Here is a 24,086-nt window from a genome sequence, read left to right as displayed (position 1 = left end):
CTGCAACCCTTCTGACTACTCCCCATTATGAGGTCCACCTGCTCACCTGCTCTACTTCCAGCCCATTTCCAATTATTCCCTGTCAAATCCTGTTTTGTGCTCCTCGCTAAGCATTCCAGCTTCTTCACCTGCCTGCCTATTATCCACATGCATGATCTTCTGTCCGCTGACTTTTGTCCTTTCACTGACTCCATCTGGCTACATTTGCTTTTCTTTTTTTGCCTGTCTGGTTTCCACACTCCAGTTTGCCCTTTGGTCTTGGAGTTAAGACTTTCTTATTCCTATCTACTTGGTCACTGGGTTGTGCTTTTGGATCTTAACCTGTGAGACTGCACCTCCCTATCTCTGCCTTCACGTCTTTGTCAGTCTACGTCTGGTGCAGGTCTAAATTTTACTTCTCTATTCGACTTTACATAGTTTTTTTCACACGTAGCTGCAGGAATAAGCATGTTGAAACTGTAGGTTTTAGACAGTGATGCAGAATTGTGTATGAGTTTTTCTTGGCATTGTTCATTGTACTGTATAAACTCAAAATATTATGGATTAACAACTACTTGTACAGAGGATTAGACCTAAATTTGGCAACAACAAAGAACTTACAACCTGAGCTGTGAGATGGAGAGAATAGTGACGGCAAAAAAAGAAGTTCTAAACATCAGATCTTATTCCAGTTTTAGCAAAATATCTAGCATGGCCATGTGTGTTGGCAATGATTGAGCCATTTAAGGAAAAAAGAGAGTTTGGAGCGGTTCCAAGGAATGGATACAAGAGCCTGCTAGTCTTAAATATCAGACAGGAGATTTCACTCATTTCTACATAAACAGATCGGTGAGTCAGGGTCGAGAAAGTGAGGTGTGTGTGTGTGTGTGTGTGTGTGTGTGTGTGTGTGTGTGTGTATGTAGGGGCTGAATCTGTTCACTCTCGGCCTTCACTGCTCTGGCCACAATCGCAATCCGCCGCCGACCTCTACGCTCGTCCAAGTCTTCTTCCCCACGAGGGCTGACATACTCTGGTCTAACGTAATGAACCCACTGAACCTCACCAGAGTTCTCTCATTTATTAGTTATATCACAACTGAGGCAGGCGGACTCCAGGGAGGAAAAGGAAGAATATCTCTGCAGTGTAGATCAGTGCTTTGTTCTGGGTAACTGGCTGTGTGACTGGCTGACTAAGGGGATCAGAGAGACTCTTCCATGGCTCTTATAGGGTGTAAGAACCATGAAAGAGTTTCTCTAAACCCTTAGGGACCGCTTTTATATTACACTCACTCTGCACACAAAATGCACTTTTCAAAATCAAGCTTTAAAAAATATCATACATTAATATTATTTTCTACTTTCACTGTGTTATTTTTTTAACCAACATCAGTCCTAATCATAAATATCAAATATTCATTACTTTTTCTTTTTTTTTTTTAAATTCTAACTCTTTAAATGCCAGTTTTTGTCATGATGCCATAACGTTTTTGATTAAAAAAAAAAATCAGAAACAGAAAAAATAATTATTTTCAATATACTACATGCTAAGTAGATTTATTTGATTATCACAGCCTGGGATAAGTTAATGATTAGCAGCAACACTGATTTTTATACATTCTTATTATTTGTGCAGTGCCAAATACTCACACCCATGTCGCTCTCGAGTTTATTTTTTCAACTAACATTATCAGTCCTAATCATAAACATCAAATATCCATTAATTTCTAGAATTTTAGCTCTTAAAATGCAAGTTTTTTGTCTTGATACCACTATGTTTTTAGATTTCTTTTGGTTATTACAGCCTGGCAAATGTCAGTGATTAGTTGATTGATTGGTCACTGATCGTGACCATGCAGCTAGTGGAAATAGTATGTATTTTCTCCATATGCGAAATTGGTACAAATAACATCATCAGGTGTAAAATAGTAAAAATGACATATTCCAAGGTAAAAGCCCAGAATGACACCCAGAAATAATAATAATGATAATGGCTTTATGCTTTGATAGCTGTGGGATCCAAAATGTCAGTTTGAATGGGTTTCAATGGTGCATTTTTGCACTTAACAGTATGAATGTAAAAATTTAGTTTCCACAGTGTATTTTAGACTTATTGTAGGAGCTGAGCTGGAAATTCCAAGATTAAACAAAAATACACAGTCTTGCCAAAATATATGCCACATCCATGACCACCAGCCAACAGCCAAAATGATCAAAAATGAAGAAAGAAAACCGTGTAAAATGCATCAAACAGTCTCTAAGGGATAAATAATGTGCTGTTACCTGTCATTGTTTGATGCCCTTTATTGAGCTGGTATTTATGTCAGGAGGTATAGAACGATTCTCTCATCAGTTTCTGCTGTGTCGGTAATTGCGATCGACTATACTTCCATTGATCTATTTTCAGGGTGCATATCTGAGGCCAGGTTAAGGTGGCAGCAGGGTAAGTTAGACGTCCCTCCCCAAAGCCTCATCCTCCGGTGATTTTTGGCAGATCTGGGCATGGATTATGGAATATGTACTCCTTCCTGCGTATTCTGGCACTGCCATATGGCATCCTCCCAGCTAGACCTGTATAGACAGTCTCCATCAGGAGGGTTCCAGGGAGCAACCTGATGCCCAAACCAGCAAAATTGGCTCCTTGCAATGTCAAAGAGCAACAGTTGTACCCTGAGCTTCTTCTGGACGTCTGAGCTCCTCACCCTGTCTCTAAGGTCGACACCCTATGAAGGAAACTCATTTTGATCACCTGAATGCCTGATGCATAAAGCTCATGACCATAGCTGTAAGGGTAGAATAGAGTGCAGACTGACTGCTAAATTGACAGATCACCTTCAATCTCAAATACTTTTTCAACACTACAATCCAGTACATCTCCCACATTAATTGACCTGCACTTGTATAGCGCTTTTGTAGTCATTTAATCACTTAAAGCGTTTTCATACTGCAAGTCAAATTCACCCATTCACACTCACACGCTGGTAGCCGAGGCAACCGTACAATGGGTCTTTTTTAACCATTTATACACATTCAATCACACACTAATGGAACAGCCATCAGAAATACTTCACAAAGGATACTTCAGCATGTTGACTGGAAGAGCCGGGGATCAAACTGCCAACCTTTCCACTGGAAAATGACCCGCCCTACCTCCTGAGGGCCTCCACAGCCGCCCATTTACTGCCAAAGCTTTACCAATCCTTACAGTCTTTGTCTGACAATCATTATGATAATTTTCTCAAGGATTTAAGCAATGATTTCACCACTCTGTTTGCAGAACTCATGGACCTCAGGGAAGCAGGTGGATTTTTTTTAGTTCTGTAGCTCTTTGCATGATCAGCAAACACTTTCTAAAACTCACTACATTGCAAAGGAGCCCACCCATGACCAACAAAAGGCCCTAAAATGGCTGCACCCTGTCAGGCACCTGCACTGCCCTGAAGCTAAGACTAACAGGAGGAAGCAACTTTCATATGAGGTTGTTTGACTCCTCCTACTATCCCAGTTGGGACAAACACCCAAAACAAATGGTCTGTCAATGGTACCAGCCCTGCCCCCCCACCCTGGCCCTATGCCCTGGCACCACCCTTTCGCACTTAAAGGCTTTTAAGTTATTATAATCACTTTTGGGCATTTGGCCACTGGACTCTGTTACTGCTGTCGGTCATCTACTGTCACTGCTGTGGACTGTAAAGCCTTGTGTCATTTATTTTTTGTCCTCATGTCATGTTATATGTTTCATCTCCTCAGCCTGCCACAGAAATTGTAACAAAATAGTTTGTTTTTTAAATTGAATTGAACTGAATAATCACACTAATAAATATTTAATAGGAACACACAAACATGTTAAGAAAAGTAATATTCTCAGACCTATTAAACAGAGAAATACAACCATACAACTTTTGAATTCAACCTTCCCTCGGTCACTGAAGACTGACAACTGTCTCGTTAACTCATCAAAAAACATACTCCATTCAAACCGTCATTGTTACTCTTACTAGTAATTTAGTGTTACAGCAATCACCAGCTCCAGTTTGGTCAAAATAAATCCCAAATATACCAACATTCCTCACAGTTTCTCTGTGCCTGTTGGCCGCTGGCAGTTTACAGTCCTGTAAATTCTCTCTCCACCTCTAGGTGTCGCTGTGTCTTTCAGCTCAGCTGCCTCTTTCACCAGTAGAGCCCAGAGACTGAGCTCTGGTGGTGCGTGCTGTGCACTTCATAAAATGAGTTTAAAGAAAGAGGGGATCCTGTGGTTATGCTGGTACTGAAAAAACAAAACACCCTGGTAAACCGTAACACCATGATACCTCCCAAGCCCGATAATTTTCCTTGTTGTATTAAGTGTTGTTTGAAATATAACCAATGCACATGACTATAGCTGAAGTTACCTGAAAACAAGTAAATTTCCTAGGTTTCCGGGGATAGTGTGCTTCTGTTCTCGGGACATAAGATGTCTCATTTTCAGAAAATATATTAATCTCTACATGTGACTGTCCTGATGCATTGTTCCTTACCTTGAGATTATTGCCCTGTCTTGTCTCATATCAGATGACAAACTGCTCTGTTGTTGGAACCAATATAAGAATGGCTCCTTGTGAGAGATAAATCCCTTCTGCAAATTGAGAGCAGCTTGCGAGGACACAGATCTGGTAGCAATTACTAGTGCATGTGCATACATAACCCCTCTTTGCATTTATAGAGTGCATGTGAAACACAGGATATAAAATGTATTCATAAACATTCTAAATAACATTCATCAGTAGGGCTGCACCTAAGGATTATTTTGGATTAATCTATTGATTATTTTTTCAATTACTCGATTAATCTATTGATTAATTTTTTTTATTGATCTAACTTTTAATTTTTTTATTACTTGATTAATAGAACAACAAATTTACAGAAAATAACATTTTGAAACACTACAGGGCATTATTCCCAAACAAAACATATCCAAGTCTTAACTGGTAATCTTTGTTTTACAGTCTGATATAAAATTAATGCAAGAGCTTGTTCCACTCAAGTAAAAGGAAGGTAGTGCAATCTACTTTTAGCAATCCAACAGCAAAATAAATAAAACAATGTAAAATTAAAGTTACTTTTAGTAGGAGTAACAAAACAGGTACTCTTTGTTACAGTAACAAACCTCAAATCTAGCAGTCAAACAAAACATATTACAGTAAAATTAACAGAAATAATTATAACTAGTCCATTCTTTCTGCATCAAAATAGTCCAGCCTTAACTGGGCCTTAAGGCATATTGCTGCCTGCTGATATGAGTGCTGTATTTTCATATTTATAAGCACATATTCCACTCATTTATAAAGTTGTGCAAGCCCTTGCACAGCTGACAACCCCGTCCTGTAAATGTTTCAAAATAAAATGCATTGTATCAGCAACTGATGGCATTGTGTCCACAGAGACACAGTCAGATAGCTTTTGTTTTGAAAGGGATGCAAGGAAGTTGAGGTAAAACCAAGCATCTTTGTATTTCCTCATCTCTGTGACAGAGAGAGGCTTTATACTGCAGTATAAAGTGACACAGAGTCAATGTAATCATTCAGACTAATAAATATTTCAGTTTGCGTCACGTGTAAAAAAAAACGGCAAGCCACATTTCTCTAGATGTGCTGCAGCTGACAAGCAGCTCAGACGCGCCTAATGCGCTACTCAGTGTGCACGCTCTAACTTGTTAACATGAGCGCCGAAACAAAAACAACACGATCTGCGCTGCTCACGCTCTTATGGCGCGCGCTGTGTGAAACGGTGCAAAGCGTCGAGTGGTGAGATCTGTGTCAATATTAATTGGACCCTGTGCCAACTGATTCTGGATGTTTCCATCTGCATGCTGCAGTAACACTGACTTGAAAAGCAGCAATTTGTGTGAAGTCTACACTCATCGTCTGTGTCTGACTGCACATTCTCAGGTCATCTGCTGCAGTGACAGGCAAAGCAAACCAGCAGTTGACCACAGCAGGAGTTAGTGGCATTTCAACTGCACTTATGAAGTGCCGGAAGAAGTATTACCAACGACTACACTGATAGTCGATGATAATGAGAGTATACTGGCCAGGAAAATCACAATTGCAATGTTCACAGTGAGGGATCCGTGTAAAAAAATTTCCCTTTGCTCATATCAGCAATTGCGTCGAGTTGGCTTGCAGGCTTCACCATTCAGCACCCTGTCAAACACTCAGCATGCTACTAAACACACTGACTGTGTGGTTATCAGATAAAGCCTCATATCAAGTTAGGATAACATTTGATAGACGCCATACCTGGACTGTATCTCAGATTTCTCACTGCAGCCGATTAGCCAAAAAAATGAAGGCCATGATGTTAGAGATATGGGCTTGCAGCAAGAGGGTCATTGTTGTATATCCAACAACTAGGGAAAAGTGGCAAAGTACACGCACATTGGGATATTCATGTTAATATGGACCTGAACTGTGCAGACACTAGAAGCATTGCTGGTATAATCCAAGGTTTTTCTCAGGACACACAACTCCTTTGAAGCAGGGGCACATGCTGGTGCTGAGACAACACTTGCTATCTGACTGCAAGCAAAGAATATTAGGGCTATCACCGTTTCTCTAGATGTGCTGCAGCTGACACGCAGCTCAGACGCGCCTGACAGGCGCTGCTCAGGCGCTGCTCAGGCAGGCACTGTGCATGCTCTAACTTGACACATGAGCGCGAAACAAAACAACACAATCAGCGCTGCTCAAGCTCGATTACATCGATTACATTGATGCGTCGCCGCAGCCCTAAACAATATGATTTGGAAACAAGAAATTAGTGCCATTGCTAGCTGGCCAAGTTTCAGTTACACTCTTGTCTTCTGTTCAGACTCATATGTAGCCATGACAGTAGACAACTCTTCAAATATTGATGTCACTGCAAAGAAGCTACAAATTCTAAAACATGGACGCTTCACACATAGCAAAATTTGCACCAAATTTGGCATTCTTGAGATATTGCATTCACAAGTATGGGACAGTATGATGGACATCCTAAAAACATGTGGCTGCAGCTAAAAGTCTGCATCGTAGAGATGATTATATTAGTTTGTCTGTTCTGCATCTTTCCTTGTTGCTCCTGGTAGAGCCAGGTAAATATTTTTGAACTAAAGTAGGTCGTCACACGATCGACAAATGTTTCTCAGTTACAATTCTGACGAATTCTGTGCTCACTTCCACACCTGTGGTGTTAACTGACAAAGAATCCTAGTTCACAAAGATTGTTAGATGAGTAAAAGCAAATCTGTGGTTTGCATGTATTTCATGAGATCATGTTGGGTTTTCTTGTTCTTCTCATACAGTTTTACTTAAGTTCAAGAGAAAAAAAGCCTTTAATGGATGAGGCCTTCCATTTTTCTGTTTAGAGGATGTGAGTGATCTGTTTTTGATTTGATTTTGTTCCCAGTTTCTCAATCCTGTGTTCAAAATGGTAATCCATCACTCTACCATGCCATACCCTTGAGCAACACGCTGTACCCTCCAGCTGCTCCAGTGGAGTTGCTCAAGGTTATCAGTAGCAGAATTTATGAGCAGATCAGCAGTGGAGGACAAGGAGTGGTTCTAGTGACCTTCTCCAAAAGCCAATTGGTGAAAATACATGAATTTGGGGTTGAACAGTATGGAGCTCATTTTATTTTTCATGAGCAAATTACGGTTGATTCTAAACGTGGGTACTTACTGTTGTTGGATGTGCTGTTGGATGTAATGTGGTCGAACGAGCTGGGGGGCCGGCTTGACACTTAGTTTCATCTGGGCCATGTTGTTTGAAGGAGCGGGGGCAGGGGCATAACCGTTGGGAGGAACTTGCTGAGGTATGGGCCGCTGGGGGACCACATTGTGTCCATTAGTGTGTCCATTTGAGTTAGCAGTGGTGTGCCCGTTGGTGGGCCCACTCCCAGGCACTGCTGGAAAGGGCTGTGTGGGCACCGTCTTCTGTTCGCATGCCTTCCCCTTTGAGCCAGGCTTGCAGACACAGAGCTGAGGCCTGAGGCACATTCCTCCGTTCTGGCATTGAGGGATGCAGTTGGCTACAACACAAAATCCAGAAAGAGCAGAGAGAGGAGAAGAGAAGAAAGAGAGGAAGGAGAAACAGATGGAGAATAAAAATGAGTGATGACAGCAAGAGATACAAAACAATAAAATACTGGATGCAAGTATATACCTTCAGATAAACTAAACTTGATGTTTCGTGATTTTAAACAAGCATTCATGCACATGCACCTCAGTCATTGGGGATTTAAAGGCTGCAACAGCCACCTTTTTTTTCCTTTTGGAAGCTAACGATCTTGCAAACAGTGACCCTGAAAGTTCCTTTGCAAAGTCTGATCCTGTGACTAAAAACTCTCTGACTTCTGACACACTGTCTTAAGATGTGGAGCATGTCAAACATCAGTCTTCTAAATGTAATTACAAAGTTTTCTAGTGTGTGGAAGGCATTAATCAGTTATGATTTTATTGTTTTATTTATATATTGGTTTATTTGTCAGTGACAATGCAATGAACTTAGTAGCAAGTTCGAGAAGAAATCACTGATGTGTTGAGTACAGGGTTCCTAGCCTAGGCTAATTTGCAACACATGTCCCTTATTGGGCTTTTCTCTCTAAGAATAAAGAAAACAAAGCAAAACATATCACAAAACATAACATAACATCCTAAACGGTGTATAAGACAGATTGGGCACATTATAAAGAGTTACATCTGCATATTAGATGATCCAATAATGTGTGTGTGTGTGTTCTCTAATTCATGACAGAATACGTATTTCACATAATGTTTGTGTTTCTGTAAGCATGAATGTGGTCTTTATGATAATATGTGTACATCTGTCTGTGTGTGACTGTTCTGCCATCTGTGTCCATGTCTGTGTATGCATAAGCAGTAATCAGTGATCGCGTAGATGCTTACAAATGCTTGAAAATGTGTTAAACTTGTTACAACAATGAAACATACTGATGAAGGATAAATTACTTTGAGATACATACTTTCAATATGTACCTCACTTTACTTAACACATACAGTGATAACTTATGTTACAGCATGGATTGTTATATCACACTGAGTCCTTACTACAGTTAAATGTTGATGTGTGTATAGGTGAGTATTGGTATTTATAATGCATCATAAGCTCCATCAGTCAGCCTCTATTTCATAACTAGTCAAGAGCATCAATAGGACACATTTATAAATCATTATAAGTCACATCTACAATGCAAATACAGTGCATCAGTAAGCATTATGTGTTGTTTGTATATACAATTGTTTATATGTGTCATAAAGCATTATGAATGCATTACAAAAACTGCTCCAGACCAGGTTAAGTTTGCCGTATAAGTTTCCGTAGTGATCTAGCCAGGTTAAAAGAGAGTCACCTTTACAGTGCAGGAAATCCGGACTTTAGAGTCAACATGCCTCACTGGCACATTAATCTCACTTTGTGGTACAGCCCTCTGGTGCGATACACATAAACTCTGGTGTGTCTAACTTTTTAATCCTTAAAGAATCAAATGTCTCCTTTTGAAAAGCTGAATCTTCCATCTGCACAACAAACTTGCCCTCAGGTATTAAAGTACCTTTGAGCCTTGAACCTTTACCCTTTAGCCTTGAAAGTTGTAAATCGAACAGGTCATAAATTGGTGTGGACCAAACACCTGGACTGAGACAGTTTGAGGCAGTGGGTTGCAGAGATATGTTGTGTGTCGTGCCACATGTATTTTGGTATATTCCTAAATAATAAGTGATGTATAAGTAGAAGCTACAAAGTAGATATCCAAGGTCCCCATCCTCAGCCCTCTTTTTTGTCCTGTTTCTACAATGACCCTGAAAGCTCAACACACTGAAAATTCTGAAAACATCTGCAAAAAGACGCAACACAATAAAATAAAGAAAAATCTTCACTAATCTCAAAAAACGCATACACATCAAAGGGAGGCTTTTGGACCCATCATCATAGATGCTTTAAGTTATGCTGTATTAATGAGGACATTAATTTCACGTATCCTATCATTTGTCTTTTTACCACAAGCGATTCATAAAATGACTTTATCGCAAACATCAAGTATAAATTGTCACATCGTTTTTATAAGCCACCAGCACTTTGGTTCTCTTGCTCTCATGTATGGGTTTCCACCTCTCACAGACACACACACAAAGCAGGGCTTTTGCAGAGCTCCAATCGAGACTATTTAGTAACATTTAGCAACCACGGAGCACCAGAGCGACTTGCAAATATTAGTAATAAATAAACTGGAGAGCTGTTAGTTTGTTGCTCGCTCACAGCGGATGAATCCGTCATGGTTATAGGCGCTGTGGTAACTGTTTATTGTCTGCTACCACTGACTTCTTACAGTTGACTGAAAGTCAACAGCTCAACATTTCCAGCCAGAGACAAGCAGTCCACATTGAGCCATGACCAATCTAGTTATTCACTTCAAATCAATTTCAGACAGGTGTCCAGCAGTTATTCTGTTGACAGCTGGTGAAAAGAGTTGTCTAACATCCTTTTAAAGCCATTAAAAAACAACTTTATAAACCATATTGTTCTAAGCTTGTCAATTTCATAGATCTGAATAAGCAACTCCACATTTCAGGGCTATGAATCAAATATTTACTTCAGCAGCTCTAGCTCTCAACAGCATCTTTACATCGCTGGTGTCAGAGGAGAGGATGATCATCATCAGCCAAATTACAACTGAAACTGGTGCTTCAACAGACAGGACACTGAGATAGGATAATAATAGTAGTACCTCTCATTGGATGGACAGGCCCTGGACATTGCTTTTGTCTTGCATTGCAAATTGTTTAGGCTTACCTTTTATTATATTGTAAAGAGACATTAGGCCAGTTTCCATTAACCCTCAAATTGCGCAAATTGAAATTGTGAATATAAAATACACTTAATGGAAACACAGCAATTTAAAAAACTCTTTGGGCTTGCATGAGGTGATATCTGAAGCAATTCCAAAAGAACATATTTCGTATATTTTAGTCTTTTCTAGGTTACATGATGCTATGGCGATGTGCTTATCAGTAGGAACTGGCTTCCTCATGATGCAGCAGGCGTTACAAAAGGTGTTATTGCATGACATAACTGCAAAAGTCGAGCGGATCATCCAGGAGTTTTGATCTACACTTCCTCTGTGAAATCATGGACTATCACCTCCCAGAAATCCCTCATACGTGGCCGCTCCCATATGTTAGGAGCTTGCCTGTCATTTATTGCTCGCATAACATGCCTACATGGCCTTGGACTGGAAATAATGACGGCTAGTGCAGTGGATGCAATAGAAATAAAGCTGCAAATGTTTTGAACATCAATCACCATGCTTCTGGGAATGTTATCACCAGAGGAAAAGTCACAGAACATCGCTCAGTGGAAACGCAGTCATCTCACAATTGTGTTTTATCGATATTTTTAAAAGAATAAAAAAAGTTAAGTAATAAAAAGTTTTGCGCAAATCTGTAACGAAAACCTACCTTGTGTGAGCACAAAGCAGACTACAAACAAAAGACAGCAATCTTTTTTTCTGTGGTCTGAACCTAGTAAACCTGCAGGTGTGAAAGAAACCTAATTAACACAAAAATCTTATATAGTAAGACTGAAAATTTATAATAGAATGTTAACACACGTATATACTGTGCTAATGTTGACACAATGTCACATTTAAATGTGTGGTGTCATCCCAGCTGGTAACACCTCTCAGTCATTTTTCAGTGAAGCTGGTTAAAGATAGTCATTTCAGTCACTTTATTAGCCTCTTCCAGAACCATCTGCTGCTATTAGATGTCATGACCTCCGGCGTACATCTATAAACGCGGCATACACACAGCAAAAGAGCTCCAAGTGCATGTTTACATAATATCCACATGGACGACAGGATGGCTTTTCAGTTTCTCTTATGATCCTTTAACAAATACATTTTATGTTTTGTTAGTTGATCTTGTATGGATTTCAAATTTTCTCACTCCACCTAAAGCAAACAGTGACTTATAATAACAATATAATGCATTATAACTCTGATTATAATGCATTATAAACTGATTTTGATGTATTACAGCAGAAAAAGAGCTACAATTCATGGTTCAAACTTTATAAATGCCCATTTTTTGTCACATGCAACAAGCTCGGCTTTAGTTAACATTAAGTAATTATAAAATGCTTTATAATGTATTGTTTTATGAAGCATTATGAATATTTATGAGTTCTTCTAACTATAATTATACAGTGCTATGAGAAGAATATAATGTATGCATTATTGACATGGGTGTCATAGAAAGTGTTATCTTGAATTTTAATCTTTTTCTGTATAATGATGAGATGAAATAAAATAAAGCTCCTGTGAAGCAGTGTGTGGAGGGATTTTTGGTTCTTTACTGTGACAAAATGAGGCTGTTGGCTTAATTTGTAAAAAGCAGCTGCCTTACTCTACAACAGATTTTCTTAAAGTCCAGACTCCAGTCTGGGTTTGGACCAGATGACAAGTTAATACGGACCCAGCCCACATCTCATATTAGGAATGTAATAATCCAATGTAATGAAACTTACGTTTCCTACTTTGAAAAAAAAATGATACTGATCAATAAATTATTAGTTTTGTAGAATATAGTCTATTTAGAGATAATTACTGTGATCCTGGCCTTAGATTAAGTCTTAAATGTAGTCATTTCCCAGTTTGACATAATTGTCATGGCAGTGTTGACAGCCAGTAGTTGTATGACGTTAAATCATAACCTGTCAGAGTGCCAGGGTCAGCAAACAGGCGTCACCTTATTTTGTTCAAAATGAAGAAGTAAGTTAACAGCTAATAGGCTAAGCATTCTGTCCTGCTAGCACCAGACTTCAGTGTCCTTTGTCAGTGTACATTACGTCGCCAATGCCTTCAGGATGTCACTATCCAAATGTATGTATGTGAATGTATTTTGTCTCAGACTGCATTCAACTTGAATGTACGTTGTTTGTAAGTTATCAGCAAGTTCCATAAGTTTCCAAACAGTCATTCTGCTTATCTGGTTATTCGGGACCTTTGACTTCATTCGGACCTTTAAATATTAAGTTTGAGAACCCCTGCTCTACAGCCACAACAAATCTGAGGATTGACCTGATGGCTGCAATACAAAATAGGCAGTGGAGCCACCATATGACTGCCTACTTTTATGACCCAGATGCATGTAACTAATTGGCACTGTCTTCCAGTGTATTGTCATTGTGACAGGAAGCTTTCAGAATGACAAAATAACTGCAGCCACCATGTAAAATTCCACTTAGCAACCCAAGAAAGACACATAATGACCTTATGTGACACCACATGGTTCAATGTAGATGTAACTGAAGGGACTACAGATGGTTGGACATCTCTGTTTCTGTGTGCGATATGCTTTAGGTGATTGTTCAAGTTAGTATCAGAGGCAGCTATTAGGCAGCTTGGCAATCAACAAGTGACAGCTGGCAGACACAGTTGTCTGGGATTTCTGTTCAATCTCCATGCACATTATCTTGTTGCTATAAAGCTGCAATAACTGACTCAGTATTACTAGTGGCCACTACACTAGCCATCATTATTCCCAATTGAAGATGACATAGTCATGTGATGCAAGCAATAATGTAAAGGCAATTATATCTGTGATATCTGAGATGATAGTCCATGATTTCACAGAGGAATTGTGGATTCAAAACTTAAGGATGATCCCCTCAACTTTTGAAGAGTTATGTGATGCAATAACACCTCTTGTAGCCCCTGCTGCATCATGAGGCCATAGCATCATGTGACCTAAAAAAGCCAAAAAAGGGTTTCCATTGCAGTTTTGTAAAATGTGGCTTTTTCCAATCACCTGAAAAATCACCTCATGCAAGCGCAAAACTTTTATGCACTAATTGGTAGTTTGATTTTTAATTGACATGATTCCATTTGGTGTATTTTTTTTATATTTGCAATTTAAATTCTAATGTAAACGACATACTTATTCATGATGGCCATAAGTAGCCAACTATGAAGCACATCCACTAATCTCTTGCAATGTGTGAAACATTTGTTACCAAGTTGCTTTTTCACTTGTTTACCATGTTTTTAAAAGAAATCACACTAAATTATATGAACCTTTGAACCCTGAGCAAATTAAACACTTGAATTATGGCTGAAAGCAGCACAAGAAAACTGATTTTGCTCCAGGTTTCAAACGGTTAAAGAAGTCTTTTAACTGTATGCCCTATTTCTTTGTTCTTTTGCTTTGTAGTTTTTTAAGAAGTCTTGTGTAACACCTTAAGGTTAAGGGAATACAGATGAAAAATAGCCTCTTGGATAATTTTGGCATTTTTATACCCTGTGTATTTATGAATTTGCACTGTCCCTTTTTAAATAAACCTAAACCGAAGTTAGCAGACAACAAAAATTAGACCCAGAACATTAAAGGTAGTTGTTGTGTAAACCCTAAATTAAGACTTTTGACAAGTAAAGCTAAACAATTAATTATTTGAGGTCATTAAGTCATTTTGCAAATAACTAACTGACCAGTCCAGCTATCAAATACTGTCTTGACTGGATGCATATGTTCCTGTGCATACAAGTATACATGTTTTTGTCCTAGTGTACAGGAGACCATAAAAAGCGTGTAATTGCACAGGGCTCTTCTCTCCCCGCGCAGATCAAGGGCATCCATTTATCAACTACAAAGCGTGTCGCACACACAACATGGCAGGAGTTTAAACACTGCTCTCCAACACACATATGCACATGCATGCTTAGATATGTTTAGATAAAAACCACACAAAGGAAGTTAATAGCAGATAATACACCCCCATCTGGACTGTTCTCATTCCTCAATGTAAACATGCTGTTACCTTAACAGTAATCTTAATAATTTGATAAAGTCAGGTCCTAACAGTGAGCCTAAGAAACAGTAAGGTTTGATTGTTCTCCAATAAGACCTGCTTTAACAAAGACAGAAGTACCAGAACACACAAACACACACACTCAGCCACCTTTAAATGATACACTTTCCTAAAAGCCTTTCACTGTGTGTGTGTGTGTGTGTGTGTGTGTGTGTGTGTGTGTGTGTGTGTGTGTGTGTGTGTGTGTGTGGAGCCAGTGGGAGAAATGACTCAGAGAGAGGCCCTCTCATTCTCCCCAGGGTCCCAGAGGGTGTGTCACCTCCTCACTAAGCTTGTTAGTCTAATTAGTGGCTTTGAGATTTGTGAAAATGATGAAGGAAAAACTAAATGGCTGATGAAAGACATCTGCTGGCACCAGGAAAAGTTACCTCCTCTGTGGTTGTCCACATTTCTCAAGACAATCACAACATAGTCAATGTATGAGTAATGAGTCTTTTCTTATAAATTAGATCTGGCCAAGTCTGTAGACCCCACATATGACAAATATGATGCTGTTTGATTGATCAGCATATTTTACAGGTCCAGTGTTGAGGATTTAGGGTCATCTATTGGTAGAATTGGAATATAATATTCACAGCTATGTTTTTATTAGTGTATAATCAACTGGCACTAAGAACAGTTGTGTTTTCATTACCTGAGAATGAGACGTTCATATCTGCATAGTCCACCATATTGTTTATACATAACTGGCCCTAGGTATTAGGCTTGGGTGGTATCACTGTAAGATACTATACCAGGGTATTTAGAAATCCTAAAGGTATGTTTTTCAATACCTTCATAAATACAGGCACTCATTTTTCTATTCAACTTACTGTATGTAGTGCACAGCACGCACCACCAGAGCTCAGTCTCTGGTCTCTACTGGCAGAACAGGCAGCCAACTGAAAGACACAGTGACACCTAGTGATGGAGGGAAAGTTACAGGACTGAAACAGCTGGCAGCCAGCAGGGAGAGAACGAGTCATGTCATGTTGTTTATATCTAACTTGGTGAATTAAGGATTTATTTCTACCAAACCGGAGCTGGTGATTGTTGGAACAGTGGACTTACTAACTAGATTACTAGTAAACAAGATGGTTTGGGTGAGTTTTATTTTGTTTCTGTCCAGTTTGAATGAAGATAAAAAGGCAATAAAGCCCCGTCAGTCTTCTGTGACCGAGAAAAAGTTGAATTCAAAAGGTGTACCTTTTGAATTTCTCTATTTTAATAAAGAAAATAGGTGTGAGAATATTACTTTTCTTAACATTTTGTGGGTTTATATTGTGTATTTTGTATTTCTGAAAAGCAGAATTTAAGTAGCACACTTTTAGGAAGGTATGAGGGTATGAAACATTAAGTACTACCCAAACTACTAGGTATTCATGTTTTTTGCATTTTCACGTGTCCACCGTAGTTCTCGTACATGCTTGGCACACCTGAGAAATTTCATTTCTGCAACTTTTTTCTTTTTATTTTTTGAGGGGCTTTTATTGCCTTTAATTGACAGGACAGTGTGAGCATAAAAGGGGGCGAGAGAGAAAGGGAAACATGCAGCAAAGGGCCAAGGCCGGACTTGAACCCGAGGCCATTGCAGCGAGGACATAGCCTCTGTACATGGGGTGCTGCTTTATCCACTGAGCCACCAGACGCCACGAGTTCTGCAACTTTAATGCTGGATGCCACTAAATTCTACACTGGACCTTTAAACATCACTGTTGTCTAACAGCATCTGAAAATTGTTTAAGAAGCTATTTTTGTCAGGTTTCATGTGTACAACTGAGTGAAATATGTAAGCCTTTGAAAGAAGCTATCCCCATTGCACAATGGCTTTCTGTTTAATGATGGCGTCATGCCTTTGAGTGGTGGCGTTGCCTTTCACTTTACATGGTGTTCTACAAAGAAGCATCCCACCACACAAACTGGCACAAACTAATATGTTGGTGGTTGACTTCCATTGAAGAATACTAGTTTTATGTATTATGAATGCAACATTAAACATCTTCATTTCCTGTCAGGTGTTTATACAGGTGCATATCAAAAAATGTGAATATTGTGAAAAAGTTCAATATTTTCCATCAGTTATTTAAGAAAGTGAAAATTTAATATATTCTAGACTCATTACATATATTAAAATGTAGCAAGGATTTTTTCTATTTTAATTTTGATAATTATAGCCTAGAGTTAAAACATGTGAAAAAGAAAAACAAACACAAAACATATTTCAAAAAATTAAAAACACCCAGCCCAAAAATATAAATGAGCTGAAGGCTGAATAGTATTGAGTATAGTACTGAGTATTTAAATAAACATACTTCTAAGAGGTGGGATAAAAGGAAATATTGTAATAATCTGAGATACTAGATTTCTACTAGTCATACTATACTAGTCATCAAAATTAACACAAAAAAGCTTGAAATATCTAAATCTATGTATAATGAATATACAATATATGACAGCTAACCTTTTTGAATTTAAAAATCAATACGTGGTAGAATCTTAGTAACATTGTGCGGACAGGACGGTATGTTGACACAATGAATGGAAGGCAACAAATTTGTACCATCTACTTCTGTCTTATGACTGACCGCAAAACATGCTACATGTCCTCTGTGGATCAGTTCTTTCAGGATATGATGGCTTCATCCATTTCGGATTCACCTGGTTATAAACATAACAGTGTTCTTTATTACAAAATAAGCTCTGTCCAGACTATTTACAGTTTGCCAACAGCACACATTTTTGTGTCAAAGTTCAACAGATTTTCCTCTACCTACCCTGTCGGTGACTCTAATAATTATGGTGATTCTACTGAAATTTCACTGATGGTCTGAAATTTTTTTGTTTCAAGTGCTCGGCTCAGATTAAAGGCCCTGACACACCAAGCTGCAGTCAACCAACAGTCCTCTTTGTGGTCTCCCAAACAGTTGGGCCTTATTGATTGCAGTTTTTTTTTACTGAAATGTCAAATCAGTGGTGGCAATGGCAGAGTCTATCAGTTAATGAGATCACTCTGACTGGCGGTAAAGTTCAGCTCATGAGACGAGAAATAGAAGTGAGGAAAGTAAACAAGAGCTAAAGTCAAGAGGGAGCAAGGTCGAAACGCACATAACATGTAAGTTAAGAAACCGTCTTGAATCAGTTCTCTCGACCTTCCTGTTTCCATTTTTTAATGGTACATACAGATGACTGCTGCTTGCTGGTATATAGAGTTATTTCTTCTCACACAAGCATAGAACACACATGCTAGTTAGCTGTCAGTTGTAGTCTTTAAAGGGGGGTGTTAATGTGCAACTTTTTGGCCAAGACACCACAGACAGCTTTAATCACTGCTAGTTCTTTGATGATGGCTTGTGTGTCTGGCCGTAAGTCTGTTTACGTTGATGCCTCCAGGTGCCCTCTATTTCCCTGACAACCTTAAAACTAAACCAATTAAACATTTAAAGGGATAACTTAATTAACACATCCGAGGTGGAAGTGTTCAACCCAACTGCCAGAATAAATGTTGGCATTGAACATGACTGCACACCATAGATATGTTATATTTGTACGTTATGATGTAAGGTGTACGTTAAAACCTAACATTTTAAAAATGCTGGGCTTGTAAGGGCTGTGTATCTTCACTGGTTTCTCGATTAAGTAATGACTATCATGTAAACAATTCAATTTGATTCCACGATGCATCACAATGCATTGCATCCTCAATTTTCTATATAAATGCACATGGCTACTTTTCTTCAATAAACACAAGGAGTCAGCTAGCTCCGTTCTTCCACCATTTAAATGCAACATGGCTACTATCCTGTGCTGGTTGCTACCAGAAAATTCCATTGAACTGTAAAACTTTATTGTCCAGCCGCAGCCGCAAAAATCAACAAGCAATGTTACGTGGCTTTAATTAATTATGTGCTGTCATCCACATCGTGATGCATCTCGAACGATTCATTTCAACACCCCTACAACTATTGTGGGGTTGGGTTTAGGAAAAAAAACACTTGGTTATGGTAAGGAAAAGATTATATTTTGGCTTCACATACCAGCTTTTGGTGGCAAAATCCCAGTAAGAAACATAGTGAAAAAACTGCCAGTCTTGAGCACTGGTCTACAGCTTGGCAGGTGTCTCGCTTCAGTTACACACCATACACCATCCCCTCCACTTTAGACATGTTGATATAATGTTGAAATGTACATATATAATGTATCCATGGTTAGCAGAAAAGTAAAACATTCACTGTGGTGATGCGTAAAAGATAGTACTTGCATAGAAACAGTAACACCACCATATATATAACCACAGCAATTTCAGTCCAAAACAATGTGTCCCTACTTTCAACATCTAATATCAGTTGAGTTACACCTCTCTTCTACAGAATGATTACCTCAAAGATGACATCATGCTGCCCCCCCCCAGCCCATTTATGTTTGAGTTTTGAAATAACCCCATAATTTTTCCCCCCCGGGCGAAGTTTTTTTGTTTCTTTTCCGACTAGCGTAAATAGTCTTCATTTCCCCCACCCCTCTCTGGCCTGGAGCTGAGGCTGCCATCTGTTCTGTGAATAGTTTTCTCTCTCCATCTCTCTCAGACTGAGGTCAGCTACATAAAAGCTCCGTTCTGTGACAAGGGTGACGGACTAAGTGATGGTAATTTACTTGTTAGCTGCGGACAAGAAATAGATCAGTCATGCTGATGTCCTTGACCTTTCCATCGCCCTCAGAGAGCCCCTCCACACTCACACTGAGGGCTGCAAGAGTTAAAAATATTTTTGGGTGTGTGAGTGAGTGTGCGGCTCTGTTCATGTGGTAGGGATCCAAGGTGAGAAGCAGAAACTGGGAGGCATAATGATTTTCTTTGTGTCTCTGCCTTGATGCAAGACCTTAACACTCCAAAGTGAGGGGAAAGAAAATTGCTCAGACTTTATGGGTAACTGCAACAGTCTGTTTAACCTTGCATGTGGCTGGGACAGATGCTCACTACATTCAGAAATATGTAGCAGTGGAGAGCTATGACATCCATATATGAGGTATTGGATTCCACATTATCTGAGTCACTGCTGGCCCCCGGAGTTCAGATTAGCTCTGATAAGAATCTGACGAGAATCTCTGATCGAGAGATACACTTATCTTTCCACTGGCCAACTGTGACACCATCGAAATCCTATCATATTAAACATCCGCGTTATTCACTCACTTGGCTTCAATGATGTATCTATCACAAGGCAAACAACCACTTATACACCTATAAAAGATCATTCTAACATACCAAGGTGGATAAAACCTTTGGATGGATGTTGTTTGCCAGCGTACGCAGGGTTACATCGCCAGGTTAACCCAACTATGGTTCATTACAATGTTTTTATGTTCATGGCCCTTAGCTCTATCGGAAATAGCACTGTAGTTTCCATAGCTTTACCAATTTTTACCAGGTGTTCCTCATGATTCAGCACTCAATCCTCAGTGGAACACTGAGGATTGACACCATGTCCACGTAGCATTCCATAATACCGGACATTCTGTCCATGCTGAATCCATTAAATATCCACCACTGTTACTTCATGTAAACAAACCATGTAGCTATCTGCTGTGCAGAGGTAACCATTGGATGAGTAGCTGACTTGCTACCTTTCTAAGATTGTAATTTTACTTTTTAAATCAGAAAGCACACATTTTATATTGTGATATTTATTGGAAATTACAGACAGTATAGCCAACATCAAGTTATCTTAGCCTAGCTTGTTTTTTAGCTATGGTCATTCATCTCAGAAGAAACTTTCAGCTTCCTTTTGATCTACCTCTAGCCAGCTGACACTTTGTGTAGGCTTTTATAATGACATGAGGTTTTGTATAAATAATTCCTCATTTAAACATTACGAGTCAGCCGGTCCGCTACCATTGCAGCACTTTCAAAGCAAGCATCAGATATAAATAGTAACACGGTGTCAGACAAAAGTTCATCAGCACCTACACCCAGCGAGGACAGCTCTTCCTCAGCTTCAAATCCAAAGAAAAAGTATTTTTGGGCCACAGGATACCACAAAATTTTTAATTTCAATTACAAAATTGGCTTCAAAGCCAGGCACACTTCCTGGGGACAGAGTTATCTTCACTTTGTCTGGAGGTAAAACTGAAATTGAGTGTGCCTATCATAATGGTAAGTGGTATGAAGGGAAAGACTGTAGATTAAAGTTGAATCAACTACTTAATTAATGTCATTTTACTGTTCACTTTATTTTTTTCCTTTCCTCCAAATAAGTTTGTTTACAACCCGTCTGATCATCTGTCTGCTTGTGCCTGTGTCGAATAGTTCTCAGGTCAGAGCAGTTACTCTGGTGAGTACAATGCCATTATAACTGTACTGTAACTATATAATTGATTGGCAGTTACAAAAACAAAACGTTGTAACAAACTATAATTTTCTTTTTTAAGTCCAGAGCATGCACTAAATGACAGCCTTATTCACAGATCCTCATACAAGGGTTTGTAGTAGCTGATGATTTTAATCAACTCATCCTTCAACTCCAAAGATGTAGCAGGATCAAAGCCAAATTTTAATTTCATTTTTCTAACTAATAAATCTACCTTGTACTTTCTACCTTGTATGACATACAACAAATTTGTTTTGCATGAATTATGTTACGTCATTAAAATTATGTAAAAAATAAAAATAAATTGGAAAAAAAGTTAAGTTACAAAGGTTAGATTTAGGTAATTAAAGTTACTGTAGTTAGGTTTAGGAAAAGAAACATGGTAACAACATAACTTAAGAAGATAATTCACCAAGTTCTATCGCTTCTTTCCTGAGAAAAATCCCTGTTTTGGGACCCATCTACCACCCCAGCTAGGGACCACTTACTCCCATCAGCGCATTAGTCATGTGATCACAGCCTTCCAAAATATGTGGATTAAAATACTTGCTCATCAATATAGAGGATATATACGAATTTTGGTGCATTACTTTTCACTGAAAAACGTAGAAAGAGTACATGAGAAAAACCTGCCTCCTTTGCCAAGAGATACAAAGACCAACCAGTACTTTTAACCCACCTGTCCCACTTCTTTTTTGTTTGTTTGCTTGTTTTCATTTACAAATACTGATTGATTAACCCCTGAAAACCTGTGCAAATGGGCTTGATTTCTTTGAAAAACTTGGGAAGAAGGCAATGACCAAAAATTTGCAAGAAATTACTAAAAAGTTCAAAGAAAATGATCTGATGATAACCACAAAAACAAGAGAAAAAAAGTTGTTTTTTTAATTGAAAATTGTTCAAATAACTATTTTGATTCTTTAACATACTTAAATATAGGTTTGTTATTATTATACTTATAGCTTCCTACATCCTGTTCATTTGGCTTTTTTCCTTCAAAATACATTTCCCATGTGGCTCTGACACACAGTCTTACGATCTACAGTCATGTTCGATGGAGGAGTTCGGAGAGGCAACAAATGTTGATCCACAGCATGGTGCTTTTTTAATTTGGAGCCTGTAAAAGGGATAACATAGCATTTAAGAAAGTCCATCTCAGCCTTTATGTTGGATATGATCCTAGAGAAATCAAACGAAGCAATGGATGATCAGAGGGGGCGTTTATCTCAGATTCTCTTACGCGGGTGTTTTCTTTTTCTCTCATTTTTTTAAATAGTATCCTTAAAGAATGTCCTCGATTACAACTGTTGTCACTCTAACAGTCAAAAAAGAAAAAAAAAGGAAATTAACATTAAATGCTAAACTAAACCTGCAAATGTTTTTGAATTTTCAGAGTATTCATTGCAAAGTTGCTCAGTGGATCTTTGCCTTTTGTTTCGACAGAAGTCAAATCACTTTGTTCAAGTTCAGGAGGTTTAAATACTTCCAAAAGGCATGTGAATTGAATAAAAATTTATGTCGATTCAGGCTTCAAAGGGTTAAACAAGAACCAATATTTAAAAAAGGAAAAAAAAGAAAAAAAGAAAGAAAAAAGCCCTTACTGTTCCAAACAGAAACTGGCGAACATGAACATGATGTCAGGCTGAATGAATGGAGAGAAACAAAAATGGTAAATCAGTCTGATTATCGGGTTAGTCATCAGTCTGTCTCTTCACTTTTATTTGTTTCTTGTCAGAAAAACTTGCTTCTTGCCAAAATACTGGCATCTTCTGTTCACTTCCCTACATATTTTTTGTATTTCTTTGGAATGCCATAGCCTCCAGGTGTGTGTAAAATCTCTGGGTCAGCTGTCATGCATTCTTTGCAAAAGCCGCCTTTTCCTGTCTTCAAAAGCTGCACACTCTTTCGTTACCAAAAAGGAAAGCTATTAAAATGAGACTGAGGAAACCACATTAAAGATCTTATCGGGGAAATCAGCCTCTGCTGTTGACAATGAGATTGGCTAACGCTGGAGAACACTGATGACTTCAGTGCCTGCTGTTGGCTATTACCTCCCGCCGCAAGAACTCATTCCACTGTTAAAAAAACTAATCCAGAGAGCTCGTATCTGCAGCGGCGGCTAAGTGGGGTGAGTGTGGACGTCATCCAGACACAATACCCACAATACCCAGCGACAGTCACGTCTAAATCGACTTGACTCCCCCACTGCCATGTGAACTGAGGTGTCAGGCACATTGCTGAACATTTACAGTGCCTCCCCTTTCACTTTATAACACCTGCATTCACACACAGCCCTCAGAGCAGTTGATGGACACAATAATGAGCTGTAATGGACTTGGCCACAGCAAAACACCTGATTTAGCAAGTTGGCAGGTGGGGGGCTGGTCCCTTCTTTTTTGTGGTAAGATGTTGCCATATGTAAACAATATTTTTGGATTATCAAATGGATAGGGGAACCGCAGCACCTGACCAATTTATGCCCACACTTATCTCGTAGTTCATTTTCAATAAATACAAGCACATTTGACCACATTTCGTATTTAATAACCTCATAATTAATTGGACTAAACTTTCTCGTGCTTTTCTAGTCTTTCAACTACTCAAAGCATTTTCACACTACGTGTCACATTCACCCATTCACACACTGCTGGCCAAGGCTACTGCTCAAGGTACCACTTGTTATTCAGTACCCATTCAAACAGTCACACTGCAATGGTGCCATATTGGGAGCAATTTGGGTTTCGGTATCTTGCCCAAAGCCAGGAGGAGCCGAGAATCAAACCACCAACCTTTAGCTGAAGTATTTTGTGAATAACCCATCATCTAGAAACTATCACTAGCAGAGAGGAACACTGATCTCCAGCACTTACAA

General features: G+C 38.9%; 1 protein-coding gene across 1 annotated transcript in view; it reads right to left on the bottom strand.

Moving 5' to 3' along the window:
* ltbp1 (latent transforming growth factor beta binding protein 1) overlaps nt 1-24,086 on the bottom strand; it is a 144,001-nt gene that overhangs the window by 102,583 nt on the left and 17,332 nt on the right. Inside the window, 1 exon segment of the mRNA XM_042501812.1 lies at nt 7,674-8,022. Coding sequence (XP_042357746.1) covers nt 7,674-8,022 — 349 coding nt within the window.

The sequence above is a fragment of the Plectropomus leopardus genome, chromosome 15, assembly GCF_008729295.1.
Source record: "Plectropomus leopardus isolate mb chromosome 15, YSFRI_Pleo_2.0, whole genome shotgun sequence".
NCBI lineage: Eukaryota > Metazoa > Chordata > Actinopteri > Perciformes > Serranidae > Plectropomus > Plectropomus leopardus.
Note: the sequence above shows the minus strand (reverse complement) of the source record. Positions and strands in the feature narration are given on the sequence as shown.